Source organism: Oncorhynchus mykiss, chromosome 15, assembly GCF_057628025.1.
Source record: "Oncorhynchus mykiss isolate SJ-2025 chromosome 15, ASM5762802v1, whole genome shotgun sequence".
Lineage (NCBI taxonomy): Eukaryota > Metazoa > Chordata > Actinopteri > Salmoniformes > Salmonidae > Oncorhynchus > Oncorhynchus mykiss.
The window spans coordinates 71,188,273-71,211,557 of NC_143036.1; the positions used below are offsets into that span (position 1 = coordinate 71,188,273).

At 44.8% G+C, this 23,285-nt stretch overlaps 1 protein-coding gene and 2 non-coding genes across 10 annotated transcripts; all 3 read right to left on the reverse strand.

Annotated features, from left to right (window-relative positions):
• Positions 1 to 2,629: 2,629 nt before the first annotated feature.
• On the reverse strand, positions 2,630 to 21,629 carry LOC110516615 (nucleosome assembly protein 1-like 1). Of its 8 annotated transcripts, none has more exons than XM_090201003.1 (15): positions 21,509 to 21,623; positions 16,928 to 16,966; positions 13,865 to 13,953; positions 11,488 to 11,590; positions 8,934 to 9,075; positions 8,160 to 8,240; positions 7,282 to 7,410; positions 6,680 to 6,751; positions 6,405 to 6,544; positions 5,656 to 5,821; positions 5,303 to 5,425; positions 5,156 to 5,188; positions 4,872 to 4,922; positions 3,863 to 3,898; positions 2,630 to 2,735 (listed from the first exon to the last, which is right to left on the reverse strand). In XM_090201003.1, the coding sequence occupies exons 2-14, from the start codon at positions 16,942 to 16,944 to the stop codon at positions 3,893 to 3,895; spliced, it is 1,152 nt and encodes a 383-aa protein (XP_090057129.1). In that variant the 5' UTR covers positions 16,945 to 16,966; positions 21,509 to 21,623; the 3' UTR covers positions 2,630 to 2,735; positions 3,863 to 3,892. The 8 variants fall into 8 exon arrangements, with proteins under 8 accessions (XP_090057129.1, XP_090057127.1, XP_090057130.1 ...); XM_090201001.1 differs by having other exon boundaries at positions 8,148 to 8,240; XM_090201004.1 differs by having other exon boundaries at positions 16,928 to 16,969; positions 21,509 to 21,622.
• LOC118943020 (small nucleolar RNA SNORA14) lies at positions 6,203 to 6,332 on the reverse strand. The gene has a single exon (XR_005038756.1). It is a non-coding gene; the product is annotated as a small nucleolar RNA SNORA14 (small nucleolar RNA).
• LOC118943011 (small nucleolar RNA SNORA57) lies at positions 10,987 to 11,127 on the reverse strand. Its single transcript, XR_005038748.1, has one exon. It is a non-coding gene; the product is annotated as a small nucleolar RNA SNORA57 (small nucleolar RNA).
• Positions 21,630 to 23,285: the final 1,656 nt, after the last annotated feature.

Below are 23,285 nucleotides of genomic sequence, written 5' to 3' on the forward strand. Positions count from 1 at the left end.
AATCCACCTGACAGGTGTAGCATATCAAGAAGCTGATTAAACGGCATGATCAGCACCTTGTGCTGGGGCAATAAAAGGCCACCAAAATGTGCAGTTCTGTCACACAGCCACAGATGCCTCAAGTTGAGGGAGTGTGCAATTGTCATGCTGACTGCATGAATGTCCAACAGAGCTGTTGCCAGAGAACTGAATGTCCATTTCTCTACCATAAGCCGCCTCCGTCGTTTTACAGAATTTGGCAGTATATCCAACTGGCCTCACAGACGTTGTGTAACCACATCAGCCCAGGACCTGCAGATCCGGCTTCTTCACCTGCAGGATCGTCTGAGGGAAAGGGGTGCTGAGGAGTATTTATGTCTGTAATAAATCCCCTTTGTGGGGGAAAACTCATTCAGATTGTCTCACCAGTGGGTGGTCCAATACCCCCAGGCCCACCCATGGCTGCACCACTGCCCAGTCATGTGAGATCCATAGATTAGGGCCTAATGACTATTTCAATTTACTGATTTCCTATGAACTCAGTAAAATTGTTGCTTTTATATTTTTGTTCAATATACAGAGTATATGAAACATTAACACCTGCTCTTTCCATGACAGACTGACCAGATAAGAGCTATGATCCCTTATTGTCACTTAAATCAGTGTAGATTAAGGGGAGGACACGGGTAAAAAGATTGAGACATTGTGTGAATGTGTAAGACATTTAACTGCCTTTCAGCGGGCTATGGTAGGTGCACTAGTTTGAGTGTCAACTGCAACGCTGCTGGGTTCTTCACTCAGTTTCCAGTGTGTACCAACGGTCGACTTTTAATAGATTCAATAGAGAACTTGTAAGCATCAGTCCACACTACACCTACTGTAGTCTGTACATATGACAAATGAACTGGTCATCTCAATGAGCTACACAAATGTCAGAGCTCAGTGTTTAAATATCAAGCAGCTCATGTTGAAGAGACACTGCAGAGACAAGGAACAAACGCAAAACACGTTTAACCAATTTATTCATGAATATACATACAGTTATTGAGTACATTTAGTATTTGTAGCATAGCATTTAGCTTTGACAACAGCTGCTCAAGGAGTCACAGACAGAATCCAGTCGTCCCTAGAACAGTCCAGACGTAATCTCCTGACTGCAGCAGTACTCCCTAGAGCTCCACTAGCGGCAGCAGCGAGGGCGCCACCACCCAACATACACCGACATGACTGTTTCCACTAAAGGAAAAGGTGGGTGGGCTTAAGCTACTTCCTTTTATTTCCATTCCCTGACTAAGTATTGCTCTTACATGCTTCAGTGTGACCTGCTGGGTGGGGTTGGCTACAGAGGGCGGTCAACAGACAGGACTTCTACCAGAACTCATTGCCACCTTTCCTTCACAGTGATAAATTAGCCGTATGCTCAGGGACCAGACAGGCACGAGCTTAACCTCGAGAGTTACAAGGCTCAAAAGCCACAACCACATGCCAACATAAGCCTGAATTTGGTCGTTTTCGTCCTCGGAAGGGAACCCGTTGCGAACCTATTGCTATCAGAGTACACAAGTCAAGTGGGATTCCCAAATGAAAGAGTAATGCACTTGGGAGAATCATGTATTACAGGGAAATGTTTCATGGCGCAGGAGAAAGCCCACAGGACAACGGCCACCTCCAAAGTACTGCTCACTTTGATTTGCACACGGGCTACTGGACCGACAGCCAACCATAGAGGACACCACTGATACATGACTAAGTGGTACAAAGTGCTATAGAAAAAGACAAGTAAACTGTAGGCCTAACAAGAGCCTGAAGCAGATTGGGCATGGGGTGCCCCCTGCTGGCGAAACCGTGGAACGGTCCCTCGTCAAATCATCTGGAATGTTAAGGAGTGACTGGACAAGACCAAGATGCGTGCTGGAGGAAAAACACTCCCTTAACACAAATTTAAATTCAGAAAGAACAGTAAGTATTTAATAGAAACCAATAAGTTGCAGACTCGGCTCATTAAATTTAGCAGCTAACACATGGTTCTGTTTCTTTAACAAATCAGACCACGTAGTCGAGGTAATATTCATCCCAAGAGAGCATTCAAACGTCCAATGCCTGTCAGTCTGCAAACTGGAATGTTTTAGAATGACAACTTGATTCAGCCCAAACAAGTGGCCAATAACCACTTTCCCTGCTCTAAATGGCATGCTTGAGTGGCCAAATGTGCACAGCGATTCAAAGTTTTTCATTAGCCATGACTAAATGCAGGGTTTTGCTCTGACCGTGCTCGAGGCCCACTAATACAATGACAAAAGAACTCCAACTCACAACCTGAACTGACCGGTAACTTTGGTAGCGCGAGGGAAAAGGAATAGGTTAGCTTTCTCATCACCTGCCTCAAATGCAGTCTAACCACAGCTGTTGTCCAAGAGCAATACAACAAAAAACTTCACAAGAACCCAAACTAGTTTAGCAGTGAGAGAAACAAGATCATGCTTTCAGGGAGTTTGTGGCATTCTAACTATTTGTACAGGGGGGTGGGGGTCTAGTAAAATACTATGCATATCGAGCCACTGCTCACATTATATTAGGAGGTTTTTGTAACAAAAATCTTGAAACCCTTTATTTATTTTTTTATTTCTACCAAGAAAAATACAAAACATTATAAGGCGTAAGTAAGTGTTTTATTTGAGAAGCTGTTACAGTGCAGTTGATCCTCAAAGCCACAGCCTTCACTGCTGCTTGCACTCGGCTGGGGGATTTGCGTCTTTCTGCAAGAGACCAAAAGAGAGGACGTTATAGAGCTGAACTGAGAACCGAACATACACACTAATCACCCTCTCACACACACAGGTTTATGCTTCAGACATGTTTCTATGTCCATTTGAGACAAACACTGACAGGGTATAGGGCAATGTCATCCTGGCACTTAGGCTAGAGATTCCTGAACAGTGACCCAATAACAATCTATATTAGTATGTTCTTAAAGTATGTCACTGGGGGAAAAAGGCAATGTGCGTTGGTATCAGACCAGTGTTGGGGGGGTGAATACTACCCAAATTCAAGGTCCAAGACACCATCAATGGAGATGGGAATGTGGAGGTGAATATTCAAAATTGAAATATTAAACTTTAAAATGTATTGAGAGCCTTCACTACTGCTGCATAGAACCTCCATAGTGCTCATAACAGTGATGGGGAGGGAGGGGGGGTGCACCACTGATGTCCTACAGACGCCTTTCACAGGGGAGGAAAACTAATGAAATCTATTGGCAGCAATGCAGGGAGAGGGCCATAAACAGACCTACAGGGGTCAACAGCTCTCCAGGACAGAGGGGTGAACCTGAACTTCAACTCTAGTCAAACATTCACTTAGTCGTGCATCGATGTCAGTGGGAGACCAAGTGAAAATTCAACTGAAGTGGAAGTTTGGATTCACCCCACGCAGACTTAACAATTCAGGCATGTCCAATGGGAGAAAGACAATTAACAAGCATCCTTCCAGATGTAGACTACAGTCTCTGGAGTACAAAAGTGAAGAATGAGAGCATGAACAGAGCGATGGCTTAAGACTCAAAAACATCAAAATCCACAAAACAGGCGTGGCAAACGATCTATTATTCTCCAAAAGAATGTAAATATTGGTGTCACAAAATATTTTGTACAAAGACAAATAGGGTCAAATTGGAGGAAAGTTTAACTAGCTTCAACATACAGAAGAGAAAACTCAAACGCATCACCCACTACAGTTAGAGGGAAAAAGAAAAAAGCCACTATGTTAGTTGTAAGTGCAGGTGGAGGGGAGGGTGCAAGGAGATTGAGGAATGGAGGTGTCAAAATGAAAAGGTGCAGGAGGGAGGTGGGGTGCGGTAAGCTGACAATTCACAAGCTGTACCTACCAGGAGAGGGTTATTTTCTACAGACATCACTTAAACCTAGTGAGGAAAAATTTAAAGAGTATAGCTGACAAAAGGTGCCATGTGATTGGAGATGAACATTAATGAATTAAAGGCAAAAAATAGGCAGAATACAGAATTCAAGAGGCTTTATACAGCAAAGAGAAGGAGTACTGTTCCCATTCACCCAAACAAAATCAAATAAAGCTTTGGCATGCAGAGCTATGAACCTAAAAGTCAAAACCTGAATAGATTTAGTATCCGATTCCAATTTCCATGCAGTCTCAGTTTAGCAAGGATGTAGACAGCAAGTAGAAACATGCTTTCAAGGCATTCCATTGAAAAGAAAACGTGGAAAAACACATTCCCCATGACCAGACGCTCACAAAAGGGTATTTGATTAGGTTCTTGAAGTGATATTGAGACGATTTAAAAATACCACTCTTTACCATCACTCTCATTCTAGAAGTTTCCAGGACACAGAATGAGACGAGTCCTGGACTAACGCCTCGATCACACCGATAGCGTCATTGAGCAAAATGTTATGCAGCATCATTTTGATGTGCAACAAAAGTTCAACACTCACCCTCTGCTACCAGTTCTGTCAAACCATCTAACATACATTCCATAAATCCAACGTATCCACCACAGAAAGCACTGCAACATTACTGCAAGGCCAATGCAGCGTGCCACTGGAAATAACATGTACTTTGGTGTACCAAAACACAAATGTAGACTGCTTTATAGTCCAGGACAAGCCTTAATGTGTGTCTGGAAATCCAGCCCTTACACTAGAGGCAAGGGGACAGGGAAACGGTTCCGAAGGCTGTGTGTTCTGAGGCGACGTGGGATGCAGTAGTATATAGACAGAGAAATCCATCATGGCGGCTGGTGTTCATGATGCATTTGGAGTAGCGGTACACATTCTATTCTGTATGTTGAAATCTGATACTTCTGATCATTGGTCTCACATTAGGTCATGACAACATCAACAGTAAGCTCTCCCACCCACCTTGGGGTCATAGTCAGGGTCATTCTCCTCCTCTCCCTCCTCCTCACCCTCCTAGGAGAACACAAGAGGAAACTGTTAAACACTGAGACAGACAAACTAGCTAAGGTCAATAACAGGAGTGGGTTAGTGAGGACCTTGGCTAAGGTCAATAACAGGAGTGGGTTAGTGAGGACCATGGCTAAGGTCAATAACAGGAGTGGGTTAGTGAGGACCATGGCTAAGGTCAATAACAGGAGTGGGTTAGTGAGAACCAGGTGAAGAGACCTAGCTAGCTAAGGCCTTACCTCGTCATCAGCCTCCTCTCCCTCCTCATCGTACTGCAACAAGAGGGGACACTAGTGTTAGGGGAACACATGTGAAGGCCAGTGGCTTGGTTCAGAGGTCTGGGACAGGGATGAGGCCATTACACACAGGCTGTGGTGGGTACTCACATCATCATCGTCATCCTCGATGGCCTCCCCCGTGAAGTACAGCACAGCCCTGGGGACGATACGCTCGCGGATGAAGTGGCCGATCTCAAAGTCAGCGGCGAGGACAGCCTCAGAGTCCTCATCCTGGAGGGGCAAGAGTCACCGGCACGTCAGTCAGAGCTATGAGACTCACCAGTCGGCCACACCAACTTTAGTCGAAAGACCACACTGCACCAGTGGTTGAATTGGAACACAGCCAAAATGTTCTACTGCTTGAGTTCCGGCAAAATTATATTGCATAAAGAGAAATACTGAGTTACGGCAACAAAAATAAATACCTGACCTCACTTCAGTCCACTTCAAGCATTACTTACCAGATCTCCACTTTCAGGGACATCAGGCGGGGTGAAGAAGTTGAAGAAAGAGTCGTTGGGGACTGTCTTGGTGACCGTCCTGACTGTGCCACGTCCCTTGTGCTTCTGCTTCTTCTTGATGGTCTTCAGGGTGATGTTCTTGCCCTTCGTCCAGTCGATCGTACAACTGCAGGGCGAGAGCGGTGGACACCAGGGTTACCAGGAGACCAGACGCAGGACTAAACACGCCAACCAATGACTAGAGTGTAGATGTTGCTTTGAGCCCTAAAGGTTAAGATAAGCCAAAGGTGTTAATAGAACCCCGTCAACATGATGCGTTGTTAGAAAGGACCACTTCTTTTGACCAACCGGGTCATTCCACACCCATGTCTTAGTGTTACAAGGTAGTCTGTTGTAACTGACCAAACAAGCTGACAACAGAAGGGTGCATAAACCTGAGTATCTTATATTAATTCAAACGTAATTTAAAAGGAGAGAATTTTTAATAAACTCCATCTACTGACATGACCCTTACACCCCTCATGAAACAAACATTAGTGCCTGCAACGACTGTCCCAGAGCTGAAATAACCAAGAGACATGGACAAGACTCTCAGCTTTGGATCTCTAGTTTGATCTAGCATCCTTCCTTGTCCCAGAGGCTACGATGAGCAACTAGGGGGTTTACTAAGGATGCGCCATAGGATTAAGAATCCTAATTGAATAGGATCTCTATGGGACAACAAGGAGCAGTTTGACGGAGCATCTTACCCTGTGCAGCCCATGATCTCAGGCCCGTCGAAGGAGAAGGGGTCGTTCTCATCAGGCTCAGACCTCATCTTGTAGGTTTTTGTCAACAAAGTGTTTGTGAAGAACTCATTGGGCTCAAAGTTAAATTCTAAAGAAAAGCTCTGGAGAGACAGAAAAAGAGCAAGAAAGAGTTGAATATTGGGAACAGTGGGAATACCCAAGATTCATTGGCTTTCAATACATTGATAGAACGGTAGAGAATTGCATCAGCAGAGCAGTGCGGTGCACAGACCTACCATGGGCTGGCCAGGGTCCGAGAATTTGACTTTGATATCTTGTAAGTGCTTGAGGATGGGTTCATCATGTTCCTGTAAAACATGAACAGCAGCTTGAACATTGGTATGGTATCAAAACAGAAACACCTTACCGTTGTACTGGTCTTTCTGGCACCAACACCAAATTCTCTTTTCTTACGAGCACAGATTTAGCCGACAGCCGTTTCATTGAGGAACGTTTAACTTCCAATACCTGTGATGTGGTCTCACCTACCTCAAATACACTGACGAAGTCACTCTGATAAGAGTGGCAATTAAAATCAGTTTCCCAACTTCAGCCCCCCCCCCCCCCCCCCCCCCAAACAGCACCTTCTTGCTGAAGCCCGGGACAAAGTCACCTGCTTCAACTCATTGAGGGCTTGTCCAGGACTACAAGTGTGCTGTATGTATACACCATCTATTTTTAGGGGCGAAATTGCCTCATCAAGCCTGTAGGTGGTGATGAAGCCTCATCTTTAGGGAGCAGCAGCAGTCGTCGTCTGCTGACCTACTTTCCTCTACTGCTCTCTAGTCTCTTTTCCTGCTGACAGTCCTCCACTCCCTCCAACACTCTGCCCGCCTACCTGCAGCATGTCGCTAAGCAGGTCGACGTTCTTGAAAACCGTTAGCCAGAACTCGGGAACGCCTTTGGGGTCCTCCTTCTCCTCATCCTTCTTCTCCTCTTCCACCTTGGCCTTCTCCTTCATCTCCTCCTGGAAGAAACAGGCAGGAGGAAGATCAACAAAAAAGGGGATTCAATGCACCATTTCACAGATGCCTATAAACAGAAAAGATACATGAGTCCCTGGTTAAAACCTCTAAATAGTCTATATATAATGTACACCTAGCACATCCACCATTACTGGAACCAAAACAGTCAGAACCCAATAAGTCAATCATGGGTACACCCTCCTGGTCCTGTCATCATGACCAGACAGTTAAGAGGTCCCCAGGTTAGATTAATAAGACCCACTGAGGCACCAGACAGTATAGGTCCCCAGGTTAGAATAATAAGACCCGCTGAGGCACCAGACAGTATAGGTCCCCAGGTTAGAATAATAAGACCCACTGAGGCACCAGACAGTACAGGTCCCCAGGTTAGAATAATAAGACCCGCTGAGGCACCAGACAGTATTGGTCCCCATGTTAGAATAATAAGACCCGCTGAGGCACCAGACAGTATAGCTCCCCAGGTTAGATTAATAAGACCCGCTGAGGCACCAGACAGTAGAGATCTCCAGGTTAGAATAATAAGACCCGCTGAGGCACCAGACAGGTAGAGGTCCCCAGGTTAGATTAATAAGACCTGCTGAGGCACCAGACAGTAGAGGTCCCCAGGTTAGAATAATAAGACCTGCTGAGGCACCCGACAGTAGAGGTCCCCAGGTTAGCACCAGACAGTAGAAGTCCCCAGGTTAGATAAGACATGCAGGCATGGAGTCACCTGTACCTGCTTACTTACTGTCAACTCTTCCTCCTCATCAGCCTTCCACTCACACTCCTCCTCTGTGGGCTCATAGGCTGCTTTAACTATGTCACTTCGCTGGAGGGAGAGAGGGGGAGGAAACCAGTCAGTTCCTGTAAAGCCAACAGCCAGGAGGCCAGAGCAAAAACATTTAACAAAAAGCCCAGAACAGTCATGTGTTTAAACCAAGATAATGGACTAGGGGCTGAGGTGCCAAGCCAGCGCATTATTTACGCAAGACAGCAGTTTGGTCACAACGTCTGCATGTGTGAGCATCCCAGCTTGACCCCACCCAATTTTCTCAGCTCCATCTGCATCCCTGGAACAGGCTGCAGCTCTTTAGTCAGAGGATTCTGCTAAATCCCAGTCCGCTCCAAAGAGGGGACTGGGGGGGGGGGTAAAAGCTAGTCTGTCAGCATTGGATAGGCACCAGCAGGAACTACACATGGGCAGAGGAGTGACTGATCAACACTATATTGAGAATACTGGGGTGTATTCATTAATAAGAAAAATTTGGTGGGTGCTTACATTTGTACTATTTCACAAGATAATTAATATGCATGTGTGAATTGGAAATTATGTTCTTTGGAAACCCCGCCGGGTTGGAAACATGGAGGGACCTACCTGCATTTGGCCAAAAAGTGGCTCATTTTACTAAGGTTTGCACCAATGAAAACAACCCAAGCATAAAGTGCCCAGTCAAATGCAGCTTAGTTATAAGGTACAATGAATGGGAGATCCTATTGATACAAGGAACAGGGGTGTTCCTACCTTGTCGAAGAGGGGTTGGTAGAGAGCGGCGTACTTTCTCTCCAGTTCATGGACCTCTTCGTAGAACTTTGCCTCAATGTGGGCGCATTTCACTTGTAGGTTCTTTAGGGCGTTGACCCGTCTCTTCACTACCTTCGGTAAGCTGGACACGGGGAGAGAAAAAAGTCACAATCCCACACGGTGAAAGAACATCTTTACTGTCCAACGATGGTGTATATAACAAGATACTGGAGCCTCAAGCTCTGACAGCGGGAATAAACATCAACGAATGACAAACACTTACGCATGCATACGGACGCTTTTATGCAGAGCAACACCGTGCCGGGGAGAATGACTGCAGGACCTAGTATCCTCGGCTAGGAATTCAACCATAGGACCAGGAAGTAGAGGACTACTTCCACTGACATTCTAAAAACTAACGTTTTACGTAATGGCCTGGTCACCTCAGCCCTGGCGTTACGCAACCACAGCCAAGCCCCTCTGGCACAGCACCCCACTGAGGGGACGCTAGGAGATCTGAAGTACTGGCATCCACTGACAGGAAAAAACATTATTAAGAAAGGGACCAGGCCCACAATAACTACACAAAAAAAATGCAGAAGTGCTCACTCATCACAGCCACACACTCCAATTGTGAGGGCACAATTAATCCGAGGCCAGAAAAACCACAGCCACTTCCATTAATCAAGATGGCAGAATATCCCGCGCTGCAATGCTTTGGTACGACATTGGGCCAAGAATCCCATGCCAAGAGCCGTTTAAAAACGGCATCTTTCTACACAGATTTTAGGGTGTCCACCCACTCTTTCCTGAGTGGGTGAAAACATGCTTTGGTGGTGATAAGATGTCCCTTATGTTATAAAATACATTGTACCAAGAAATTATTCTTCATGTTCTGAATCCTTGTGTGGGGTCTTTCTATAACATATTCAGAAAGTCAGGTGTGGAAAGCGTTCCACAGGGATGCTGACCCATATTGACGCCAATGCTTCACAGTCGTCAAGTTGGTTGGATGCCTTTCAGGTAGTGGACCATCACCGATACACAAATGGTGTGAAAAACCCAGCAGCGTTGCAGTTCTTGACAAACCGGTGCGCCTGGCACCTACCATACCCCGTTAAAACGCACTTAAATATTTTGCCTTGCCCATTTAGCCTCAATGGCACACATACCGTGTCTCCATTGGATTTAACAAGTGACATAAGGGATCATAGCTGTCACCATGTCAAGCTGTCATGGAAAGCGCAGGTGTTCTTAATGTTTTGTACTCAGAGCTCTGTTGACACTTCAGTGATGTATATCATTTTCTTCCCTTCTAAAAAAGAGGAACTTCAACTTTTGATTTTGGATCTGTTTTGCCTTTTAGATAAGGAATAAGAATACATGGACAGGGAGACCTGATCCTAGATCAGCAACACTACTCCGAGAATGATACATAGGGCATCAGTTCACATTTTAGGACGCTGTTTTTTGAGACTGATGCGGAGACCACTTTTAAAAACACATTTCACTGCAACACCAAATCAAGAGGTGCACAACTGGGTCCAGAACACCTAGTGCCTAGGCATCATGTATGTGTGCCATAGCTCTTTCGTGAAGTCATTGGCCAAGGAGTCAATTCCAACTCATTTGCATACTAAAGGACAACCCAGCACAGAGCAGACCTAGAGGACTACAGTTATGGGACATTGCTTTGAAGGGGAATGCAGCAGCTTCTCATCACTGTAGCAGTGGCCTTCTTTGAATACTCTTAACTAGGTAACCTTCATTGAGGAAATCCCTGAATGAAAAGCATTACCTTCGCATACCCAATCACGCACAGATAAGTGATTACCTCAAGGATGAGAGAACCAGAGGATGAACCTTTAATGCATCATTTTGTCAACCTATACTATAAATAGTGGCTGAAGTTTTGGTCAGTCGACCTTAAATCAGAGCAACGGAGTGTGCAGAAACGTTCAGTTTTCCCTCTAGCACCTTCAAAAATAGGTTTTGGGTGTAGGTTAGATTCAGCCTAAACTACCAGTACTCATTTCCCACAGACATGTCAGAGGTATGTACCAGTGAATTGAGGACAGAACCAGAAGACAAGGAACATTCCAGCACCGAAGACATAGCACTGGCCTTGTTATCCCTCCATAACATACATACACACACAGGTACAGGGAGAAAGATTGCATGCCAAGAATGGAAGTTTTGAAAGTATTATATATAAATAACAAGACCACTACCCCAGTGAGAAGAACTTCTGTTGGAGCCTTAACATCTAAAGCAGGGCTGCATAACTAGGCTAGTCCCCCAGAGCTGCAGAGTGGGACAGAGTCAGGCTATGGCCAGTCACAGGAACACTGAGGAAATCGTAGATGCATTCAGCCACTGTCCGTCACCTCAAGTCAACTATTTCTGACGAGTACATACAGGACCCCAAAACAGAGTGGGTTTTCTGATGTACAATCTGTTGTCCATCCAACTGAGAACACCCATTGAAAAAGGATTGTCTCCATCCAGAATCTGTATGGCTGAAGCTTGTGTCTCTCCTGGTTGGGGTTCTCACCTCTCCATGTATCCTGACGGCGAGCCCACCAGGCCGTCCAGCCTCTCCTGCAACGCAGCCAGAATCTGTGGGTTCTGCATCATCTGCACGGTGAGCTGACGAGCTGAGGGGAGACGGACAAAGCCAGGCACTACCATCAGACACAGACAACCATTCATAGCACCAGACACCATACGGACAGATACATTGACGGAAGAAGGGAGTTCTGCATAAGAAATTCTAAGGGGGGGCAACGCCAAGTATTTTCAGGTCAACTAAGGACAGACAAAGTTACAAAAATAAATCTAAATCAAATAGAGGGCTGGGTTGCTGGTCAACAGGTTGCTCCCTTCACTTGTCTCCTTTCCTTCATCTTCACTGATCTGACAGTATTGGACAGGTGGAAGAATGCTACTGCCAAAACGCTGCCACCCGTCAAGCCTCTTCAGATTGGTGCAGACGAATGAGAGGACACAAGAAAAGGAAGTCACTTCACACTATTGACACAGAGCCCTGTGTTTCCTCCACAGAACACCTGACAAACTAGGATGCAATGTTCCCAGAGAGCGACCAGGGAGACCGCAAAGGGTATACTGTTTCTTCCAACCCTGAACCAGTTCCAAAATAATGACATTTCTATTTGAGAAAGACGGTGATAAAAATGTGCTTAGTGATCAACAGTCATTTGGTCAGAGTGTCTGAGCCTCTGCTTGAAGACTCAGGTTCGACGCGAGCCCATAGAGGGAGCATTATAATCAAAGTATTTCCTTCCACCAAACGGGAGTAAACTTATTCCTAAAAGCTGTTAAGAGACATTTCCAAAGCGGAGAACAAACGCTTTGCCCATGGGACAAGGCAGCAGAGGGCTGCTGCATCATTTACAGTCAGCAGGTATACTCTCCCTGCCTTGATTTACCTACACCACGCTTCAACTCCTTACGCCTTGGATTTGAGGGCCCTGCTGTGCCTGTCCCAACAATACCCCCCCCATTTCCCTAAAGTGCTTAACTGTTGAGCAGGGTCTATAGTCAAACGTAGTGCACTATAGAGGGAATAGGGTGCCGTTATGGACGAAATGGCCAACTCCTCAGCTGAGTGACAACTCTTAAGTGCTGCAGCGGAGCGGGGACAGGGATGAGTGACAACTAAGTGCTGCAGCGGAGCGGGGACAGGGATGAGTGACAACTAAGTGCTGCAGCGGAGCGGGGACAGGGATGAGTGACAACTAAGTGCTGCAGCGGAGCGGGACAGGGATGAGTGACAACTAAGTGCTGCAGCGGAGCAGGGACAGGGATGAGTGACAACTAAGTGCTGCGGCGGAGCGGGACAGGGATGAGTGACAACTAAGTGCTGCGGCGGAGCAGGGACAGGGATGAGTGACAACTAAGTGCTGCAGCGGAGCAGGGACAGGGATGAGTGACAACTAAGTGCTGCAGCGGAGCAGGGACAGGGATGAGTGACAACTAAGTGCTGCAGCGGAGCGGGACAGGGATGAGTGACAACTAAGTGCTGCAGCGGAGCAGGGACAGGGATGAGTGACAACTAAGTGCTGCGGCGGAGCGGGGACAGGGATGAGTGACAACTAAGTGCTGCAGCGGAGCAGGGACAGGGATGAGTGACAACTAAGTGCTGCAGCGGAGCGGGGACAGGGATGAGTGACAACTAAGTGCTGCAGCGGAGCGGGGACAGGGATGAGTGACAACTAAGTGCTGCAGCGGAGCAGGGACAGGGATGAGTGACAACTAAGTGCTGCAGCGGAGCGGGACAGGGATGAGTGACAACTAAGTGCTGCAGCGGAGCGGGACAGGGATGAGTGACAACTAAGTGCTGCGGCGGAGCGGGACAGGGATGAGTGACAACTAAGTGCTGCAGCGGAGCGGGACAGGGATGAGTGGGACGGCAAAATGTTCTGAATGCGTTCTAGACGAGGGACGGTTCTACTGATGACGAATGTCATTACAGACATCGGACGATAATTAGGATATTTGTTAGGCTCTGGCCGTATGAAAGCCTCTGTCAAGTGTGTGTGAGATCATTGTGACATATCACTGTGGTGGGAGACGATAAGCATTGCTGGGCTATAAATACCTGGGGCAGAGAGACATCTAATTCAGTCTACAAAGGACTGCCAGTTAAACCTCTATAAACAAAGCAGGATTCTTAATTATTCGTGGACAGGTAAAAACATTCAGATTTCAAACCTAGACAATGTGGGCACAGAGGATTTTAATTCAACTGTCAACCTAACATTAACGACTGCCCAGCAAGCAGAGGCTCATGACACTCATGTCAAACTGATTCAGATTTCACTGTTGGTTGTTCAGTTGAAGTCAAATCCACGGTGGGAACAGACATTAACGTTTAACATTCCCAGTCGCCAGGTAGTGCTGAGCCTTACCTTTGCTGTTGACATCCTCTCCAGTCTCCTCCTCTTCCACGTCCTCCACGTCCTCCAAATCTGCCGGGTCCAGCTCAGCCTGGTCCTTACTGCACACACACAGACACCGAGAAAAATCAGTCAAAACAGACACCTGGAGCTTATTCAGGAATGGAATTTTACAAAAGCAATGTACTGTTTAGATGGTATGTGATTATATCGATTGTGTAGAATAGGGAAACTCAACTCTAATTACTTTGATACAAAAGAAGGGGTGTGTCAGACAATACTAATACATAGAGGCCTCCACACAGTACCTCTGACAGACTAGGAGGCAATGTTCCCAGAGAGTGAACAGGGACACAGCACAAAGGGTATACTGCTCCCCTGCCTCACTGAAGTTTCATCTAACACTGGATTTAAACACTGTTCATACTGATCCATGAACCAGGTTCCGAACCAGTGCAAAAATAATTAAATTTCTATCTGAATAAACCCCTGATCAACATAATGTCAAACATGTGGCGTCAGGCTACAATGCTAGTCATGGGGTAAAATAGGGTGATGCTACCCCTAGACACTGATCTTGGGTCAGTTTTGCATTTCTCCCCCCACTAGTGGTTAACTTCATTGTGATAGGGGGCAGTATTTTCACATCCGGATGAAAAGCGTGACCAAAGTAAACTGCATGTTTGTGTCAGAAGCTAGGACATGCATACAATTGGTAGATTAAGATAAATTAAGAGTTTTCTAAAACTGTTAAAATTATGTCTGTGTCGATAACAGAACTTATTTGGCAGGCGAAACCCAAAGGACAAACCACCAGGGAAAAATTGAGGTCACCGTTTTCAATTGGTTTTCTATAGGAAACTATATTTAAGAGGTTCCTGGTTGCAGTTTCTATGGCTTCCACTAGATGTCAGTCTTTAGAAATTGGTTGATGTTTTTCTTTTGAGAAATTAAGTAGGGCTGTTCATTGTGAGTGTCAAGCCAAGTGGACTCGTGTGACGACCGTGAACTGGAGCTCACTCCACATTGTTTTTATCCGCAATTGAACACAATATATTCCGTCTTAAATTTGATCAATTATTTACGTTTTTGGATATCTAAGGTTGGATTAGGAAAGTTGTTTGAAATGTTTGGACCAAGATTACAGGTAATTCATTAGATAATGTGTAGTCATGTTGGGCGAGTTGGAACCGGTGTATTTCTGAATCAAGCGCACCAAATAAATGGACATTTTGGGGATATAAAGAAGGACATTATCAAACAAAAGGACCATTTGTGATGTTTCTGGGGCATTTGAGTGCCAACAGAAGATCTTCAAATGTACGGCATGAATTATATTGTTATTTCTGACTTTTGTTGCACCTGCCAGGTTGAAATGTGTTTTTCGTGTGTTGGTATGCGTGGCGCTGTCCTCAGATAATCGAATGGCTTGCTTTCGCCGTAAAGCCTTTTTGTAAAAATCTGACATTGTGGCTGGATTAACAACAAGTAAAGCTTTATTTTGACGTATTGCACTTGTGATTTTACGAAAGTTAAATATTTATAGTAATTTAATTTGAATTTGGCGCCCTGCAATTTCACCGGATGTTGTCGTGGTGGGACAATCCGAAAGAAGTTAAGATTGGGTGAGGGGAAGTTGATGCTAGACCTGTATATAGGGGAAACTTCACCCAGAGACTCCTGCAGTCAGGAGTCTCTGTATACAATAGGGCAGATGAAGGGATAAACAGTTGACTGTCTGTCTGTTCCCTGTGGTTTGAGAGAGCCACAGGCCTGCTGGACTAGGGCCAAGGCCCATTACTCAAACTCAGGGAGGCGTTTTGAGTGGCTGGAGGGAGCCGGCGTAACCCAAGCCCAGCCATGGCATCCCAAGCAGCCCAGGCTGAGTAAACAGCCACATCGAGCCACAGCCCAGCGAGGAAACGTCTCCGCAGTGTGATCGACAGCTGGCCATCCTCCTCTGCATCAGATACCAGGGGAAGAGGACTGACTCAGCTCTGCGGACGTATGGACCAAGCATCTCAGAGTAAGAGTGCTGATCTAGGATCAGGACCCCCATGTTATTATATTAACTGTGCTCTAAAATGTAAACACTACTCAGACACTTGATATATACACCCACCAGTGTCTAATATTTGACGGCTACTAGAAGCCAAATTGATAAAGGATAATGGCATTCCTAAACTGCATGTGCATTGAACTAATGTCATGATTTCACCCAACACTTGATCCCTACCGACCAATCCCTCCCTATAATTGTGCGTCGCCCCACAGACCTCCCGGTCGCGGCCGGTTACGACAGAGCCTGGGCGCGAACCCTTAACCACTGCGCCACCCGGGAGGCCAATGAGACAGTGTTAACCAACATTTCAAATCCAGGATGGCTTCCTGGCCAGGCTACACACCATAGCAGGTACAGCCAAAATGACAGCACACGGGACCTCAACACACCTCCAGGTAAATCAATGACAAAAGGGGTAGGGTAATTAGGGCCCTATTAAATCTCCAATACAGAGAACATGGATGGAAACACTGAATCCAGACATTAGGGGGAATCAACAAAATTGAAAATGAATTTGCAGAAGTTTATCATAAGACATGAACAGAATACATCTGAACTTTCTTAAAGGCAATGAGAACTTCCCTTCTCAGTATGTGCAGTTCGCGTATCTACCACTTTGTAGCTGTTAGCAATGATGATAATTAAAAGTACTCTAGTAGACACGGAAAGGCTTTCCCAAGAATACTCTAAATGAAATGCTAACCACAAAGTAGCATATGCTGACCTGGCAGAATCATACTATGATTGCCATCAATCCAGTGGGTACTTGTTTTGCAAACTACCATCACATGTGTGACAAACAAACACAGCTAATCAGCCTTTCGGCTAGATGAACATTGGACTTAAAAGGCTAACACCAAGAAACGTAAAGAAATCAATTTGAATTGATAAGGCCCTAGGTAACGATGCAGAGGTGGGATTGTTTTAGTATAGGACACTTGTGCAATAAGTGTCTTTCCTTGCTGCACAGAACTCAGGCTGCACAGCCAATCAAACGGAGAGGATGCACTTACTTGTCCATGTCTGCCATCTTAGCCAAGTCTCGAGTGATGCTGCTGGAGGGAAGGGAAGAGAGTTAGACAATGTATGATACATGCTACTTTTGACACAATTGTTAATTCACAGCAGGAAATACATATGTTCAATAAACAAAGGGCTTCTGGGAATAGATTATTTATTGAAATAGGCCCAATTACTTATTTACAAGACTAGCATTACATCGTCTTGTTTGATGGAAGGTTTACAACAGGCAAATAATATCATACCCTTAAATTCAATACAGTTGAGGACATCTCCTCCCAGTGTGTAGAAACTGACATTAGGAGCTTGTGAACGAACTAAAGCACCCACAGGAGGGCTGAACATCTGATTCCAAGCACTCTGCTTGCTTAGAGCAAAATGGCCACCAACTGTAATCCTACCTCAGTTTCTCCTCCCACTCCCAGATGAAAACAAAAAAAGGGCTGCTTTTGGCTCCCTGTCATGTTGGTTAGTGAAATGTGCATGAAAGAACTCCCAGGCGCCCAGCTCACCGACAGCCCTGTTAGCTGTGCTGAGGCATTAAGTAACATAAGCCTTAGTTAAATCGTCCTACATATCTTAACCTCTTGCCCATCTCATTTGGTTTGGGCAGAGAATCTGTGCGCAGTGTGCCATGGGCTGGGGCTTTGGATGCAGGCGACACTGGGGCTGCCATCTGATAACAGCACCAAAGCAAGGCCCTGTTTAGACGTGTGTACCCCCCTATAAACTTCCAGGCATGGAGGAGAGAGCAGAGGGGGACTGGAGCTATGTAAAACACCTAATCCTAGAGGGGGCAGAGACCGCAGCTAGTAGTTCACCAGTCGGTCCAACAGGACTTTCACACAGGGCCAGTGACCCTTAACACAATTGAAGAGGTACACAGCTGGACCAACTCAGACTTGCACTTTGACCATACAGGCTGTTATAGAGGCCATCACATGAAGGTTGACAATTAAAAGCCATTAGTCACATCACATTAGGCATTGAATTAGACTCCAGACCCCCCCTGGGGGGAGAATGTTTACCACAGGGTTAGTACACATGGAGAAACACAAGAGCCAGATCAGCTTTTCCTCACACCAGTGTCTGATGCAACCACAGCAGTGACCAAACCTCCAAAGACATAAGGCATTAGGTGATGATTTTCTGGAGGGTTCTCCTTACCACTGTGGTATTAGGTTGATGGTGGTCTTCAAATGGGCTTTAAAAAAAAGTGGCGAGTTAAATAAAAAGTGGCTGGTATCCCCAAAATGTGGTGAACTCGACTAATTACAAAATTATACCACATCTTAATAGCTGCCAGGTAGACATCATTTCTGGCTCCATGGAATGAGTGAAAACAAATTCAAACAATATTCTATTGGGCAAGCTCTGTCTCCAGCAGAGATTTCCGTGCAGCTCAATCAAAGCCAATGTGAAGGCAAAGTCTCTCAATTGAAAGATACTTGAGAGAAAAATGTCCCCTTCAATGTTTGCTACATAACCTTCACTGTACTTAGAGTGAAGTATGGGGAAATCACATGTTATAGTGCCAAATGCATTGCAGACCAAGGCTGTTGTGTGATAAATCAGTATAGAATGTTTACTGGCCTGGTTGGAGAACAATGCTACAAAATTAATAAGTGTCAGGGAAACTTAGCAAGAGTTTAACAGTGCTGATGTAGACCTGGCCTGCAATGTCTGAAATGCACGACTGTCTCCATCTTTCAGCAGCTCCTCTGCTCTCCCTCACCTTCCTAATGGCCTGTGCCCATTGGTTAAGAAGCGCACAGGCTGCCCACCACTCACCTGCAGCAGTTTAAATAGGCCAACTGAAAAGCTGTCCAAAAATCAAATGTTAAGCAGCTGAAAGGGAGATTACCGGGCAGAGGGACCAAAAAGAGGATAATTCCAGGCCAAAACTTGGTCACTGAAATCACCAAAACGGCACACTGCACTACCGTAATGATATTGTTGAAAATGTGAACCAATACCATTTGGATCGACCTGTAAAACACCATGAGATTCACATGACGACGTCTGGCCAGCGAACAGATCAAACCTTCCCCACCAATAGCCAATGCGAGAGCTCTTAATAGCCATAAAAAGCTTGAGAATAGCAACAGCAACACTCAAATACAGACAATGACTGCATTTCAGTCTGACATTGATAAAGTGGATTTTCCTCTGATGAAATAGATTTAGGACGATCCAAACTGCATCTGAAACAGTCAACTAGGCATCCCACTAATGCTTTAGGCATGTTGATACATCGCCGTGTAAAGAACGCACCACTGTCAGAGGGGACTAGAATCATAACTCGAGATAGTGTTGGGGAATAGTGAACTACATGTATACTGAACAAAAACGCAACAATTAACGATTTTGCTGCGTTACAGTTCATAAGGAAATCAGTTAATTGAAATACATTATTAGGCCCTAATCTATGGATTTCACATGATTGGGCAGGGGTGCAGGTGGCCAAAGGTTGCAAGAGCGAATCCCTGAGCTGACAAGGTAAAGAAAACGGGTGGTTCTGCCCCTGAACAAGACAGTTAACGTACTGTTCCTAGGCAGTCATTGTAAATAAGAATGTGTTATTAACTGTCTAGCCTAGCTAAATAGATACAAATCTAGGCAAAGGAGAAATGCTTACTAACAGGGATGTAAACAAATCTGTGTATTTGTGAAATAAGCTTTTTGTGTGTATGGACAATTTCTGGGATATTTTATTTCAGCTCATTAAACATGGGACCTAAACAGTACAGGTGTTTATATATTTTTGTTCAACTAGTAACTTAGCATTTTGCAGTAAACTTCCATTGTTAAGAAATTTATAGCATGGGCAACTATTTTAAGAGTAGCTTCCAACACTGTCAGCGAGTTGTGTTTCAGCAACAGTTCCAGGAATACCTTTCAATCAATTGATTACCTAAACTCTACATGCCAGTTTCACAAAGGGGTCATTAGTACTCAAATTGATGGGGTCATATAAATGCCATGTGTTAATGAGTAGCAGATGACTGCCTCAAAACACACAATGACAAAAGACAAAGCATCTGACACGTTCAAACATCAATACCGGAACAGCCATCATCCATAGCACAAAAATAAGCGGTTCAATTAAAAAATAAATAATAATTCGGATTATACCATTAGGGCCTTTTCTCGCAAACAAAAAATGTAATGTCGCCTTAGCAGGAGTCATCAGGACCAATATCGATTCTACAAGTTGTGACAATAGTTGGTTCATCCTCATTTCTTGACAAAAGTTAGCCATACAAATCACAGCCAGGTAGGATGTAGTAGTCAAATACACACAATCTAGCTATAGGCAAAAGCTAGCTTAAACTGTGGCTAGAATGTCTAATGAATAATTTCTAGTTATGTTGCAATGATAAGCATTGGCAGAAACAAAGGCAGCTTTAGATGTGATAACAGCTGAAACATTGTTATTGTATGAGTGTAATTCAATGCATTTTTCACCAAAAGTGAAAATAGCAGATCTTCAGTGACTGAAATCCCCCAATGGTAGTTACACATACATCCCTTCAATGAGCCTTTCAAACCCAGCGACCACGTGTTGCATGCTCAAGGCAAGCTATGAGCAATGGCTCTCACCCACAAAGAAAGCCGGCCAGCCAGCTAGCTAGCTGTAAAGCAGCATATGCATTTAACTAACCTACCACTGAAACGTACAAATTACACAGCTCCATGGAATCTAGCTAGTTAGCTACCACATGCACTATAATGGATACATTTGCGGTAACGTTAACTGGTTGTGCATGCTTCCAGCTAGCTAACTACTTCGCCATCAAGTCAACTAACGTTAGCTAGTTACAGCTACCTAGCTAACGTTAGTTTGGCATACGCACTTTTATTGCGCAAGTACTCAAGTGACAGTCCATATTTGATTGGCAACGTGACCTGCTGGGCAAATATTGGAACCCTCAAATAATATTAGACCAAAATAAGAGAACCGTTAGCTAGCTATGTGGCTATCGAAATTAGCCAGCCAACTACAAACATGTCAAAAGTCAGGTGAAAAGACGGAGACATATGTCCCATTTTAGTGTGTAGCCTGCTAGTTAGCGGTATAGCTCGAACAGTGATCAGATACAAAAACTTGTACCCACCACATCTCCGTCCCATCACTTAACTACCCTCCATAAAGGCTAGTCAATAAATAAGGTCAGGTCTAAATTAAAAAGACACGACATACGATAAAACCAATAACTGAATGATGCAAATTCTGATGATTTGTCACTAACGTTATGGCGTTTGTATTTACAATACAACGTCTCGAAAGGGCGGAAAATTAGCCATTTTCGTCATCGTGCATGTAACGTTAGCTAGCAAACGCATCATGGTGGAGCCTCTCGTCTCTCAATGGCTGCTACTAGCCATCCGACTTAGTTAGCTGGCAAGCTACCGTCCTATTCTTCCCGACCACATCCACACAAATATTTCGTTCAAGACGATAAGAACAACCCCACATTCGTACCCATCTAAGAGTACAATATATATATATATGCGCCACTTTGTTGTATTGCTAAAGTCCAAGCTAAGGTGATTTCAAGTCATTCTCTTACCTTTAGCTGGCGGCTTGACTAGGTGGATCTACGCAGTGAAGCGGTCGCAAAGCAAAAGACTCCGCTCTTATGGCGGTAAAAGAGAGAACCATCCCGCCGCTTGCGCTCATATACATCTTGCGTCATCACGTAAACCAGGGTAACGTTAAGCCTATGGGAGGGGCCGGTCAAGAATATTTGATGAAGTGTTCTGTCACCATCGTCATCAGATATGTCTAGTCATTCCACTCTAAAACAATTTCTTCTGCAAGATGAATATTTGCATCATATCTTATGTCACCATGCCAACCAGACCATAGCAACGTGCAATTTCCCTGGGTCCCAGACAGTATGGTCCAATTAGAACAGTGATTGTCTTGGGGGATTAAAGCAAACCATGACATGTATTCACCTAGACTTGTCTTGAATGCTGGTACCATGAGTTGATATGAATCAGAAAGAGCCTTTGGTCATAGAATTGATCCTCAAAAGGCTTCATTTTGATCACCGGTTAAGCCAGGCCCAAAGGCTACCTGTTTAACCGATGTGAGCGTTGTCCTGCCCAGAGGCCCAGGCTTTTGTGATACTGTCAATTAGAAGCTTGTTTCTGCAGCACATGCTCGAGTCCCCAATGCAACGTCCACGCTGCCTGCTATACTGGTGGCAGCAGTGGGATTTGTCGTTCTCTTACACATCGGAGAAGCTGCTCTGTACGCAAGGTGGACACTTCACGATAGAGTGAATACTGACTTCCCACAGCCTGTGAGGAAGGATAGTCCGTGGTGATGATCATCCTAACCCTAGCAACACCATAAGAGTTGTTAACTCATGTAGAAAACTAATATTGCATCGTTTGCTCGTTTGACTCCAGACTCAGTTTTAGGCAACATGTGAGGATTACAGTGTGAATCATACATCAACAAGAGGCCTATAGACTGACTATTATTCACTAGGCCCAACAAAGATTCTACACTGAGAGCAGTTTTAGATAAAAGTCATAAGTGTGATCCAAATCTTCCAATTGGCGGAAGTCTTTCCCACATGTGGGTTCCTGTCAAAAACACTTCCCATTCATACAGACACTTTACAACGCCTGTTGCGCAATACAGCATAACAGATGGTTGTGCATTCATTAGTTATTACTCAATAATTGTTTTGAGTGTTTTAGCTCCAACAACAGATATTGTATATGAATATTTCTGACTATTGCACCCATAGAGATCCTATGTATATATTCATGAATTATATCATCTCTATGGTTGTACCTGACTGTAGTGGTTGTCAAGTGATCCTGCTTCCTTATGTTTAAGAAGAGGATCATAGCAATTTAAGTATTAATAGAATGATCCCTTGGAGCATACACTTTACTCTGACATTTATGTTTTATGTTGTGCACAGTTGGTAGCATCATGACTCATGATCATGATAAAACTGCCATGGCCCCAAGACAAGGGGCTCCTGATGTGGATATTCACAGTGAATGGCATTGATGCCAATACCCACGGCAGGTAGCCTAGCGGTTAGAGCGTTGGGACAGTGACTGAAAGGTCGCTAGTGGAGCTAACAAGGGGGAAAAAATCAATCGGTGCCCTTGAGCAAGACATTTAACCCTAATGGCTGGCTGTGACACCATTATCCGAGGGTGTCTCAGGGGGCGTTTGAATTTGAAAAATAAAACACATTTCCTGAAACAGGACAAAAATAAGCACCGACCAAATCATTTATTTGTATGATACAAATCATTACTGGTGCCCATTAATCAATTGTAGAGAATCAGAAGTGTTAGAGATTTGCCTAG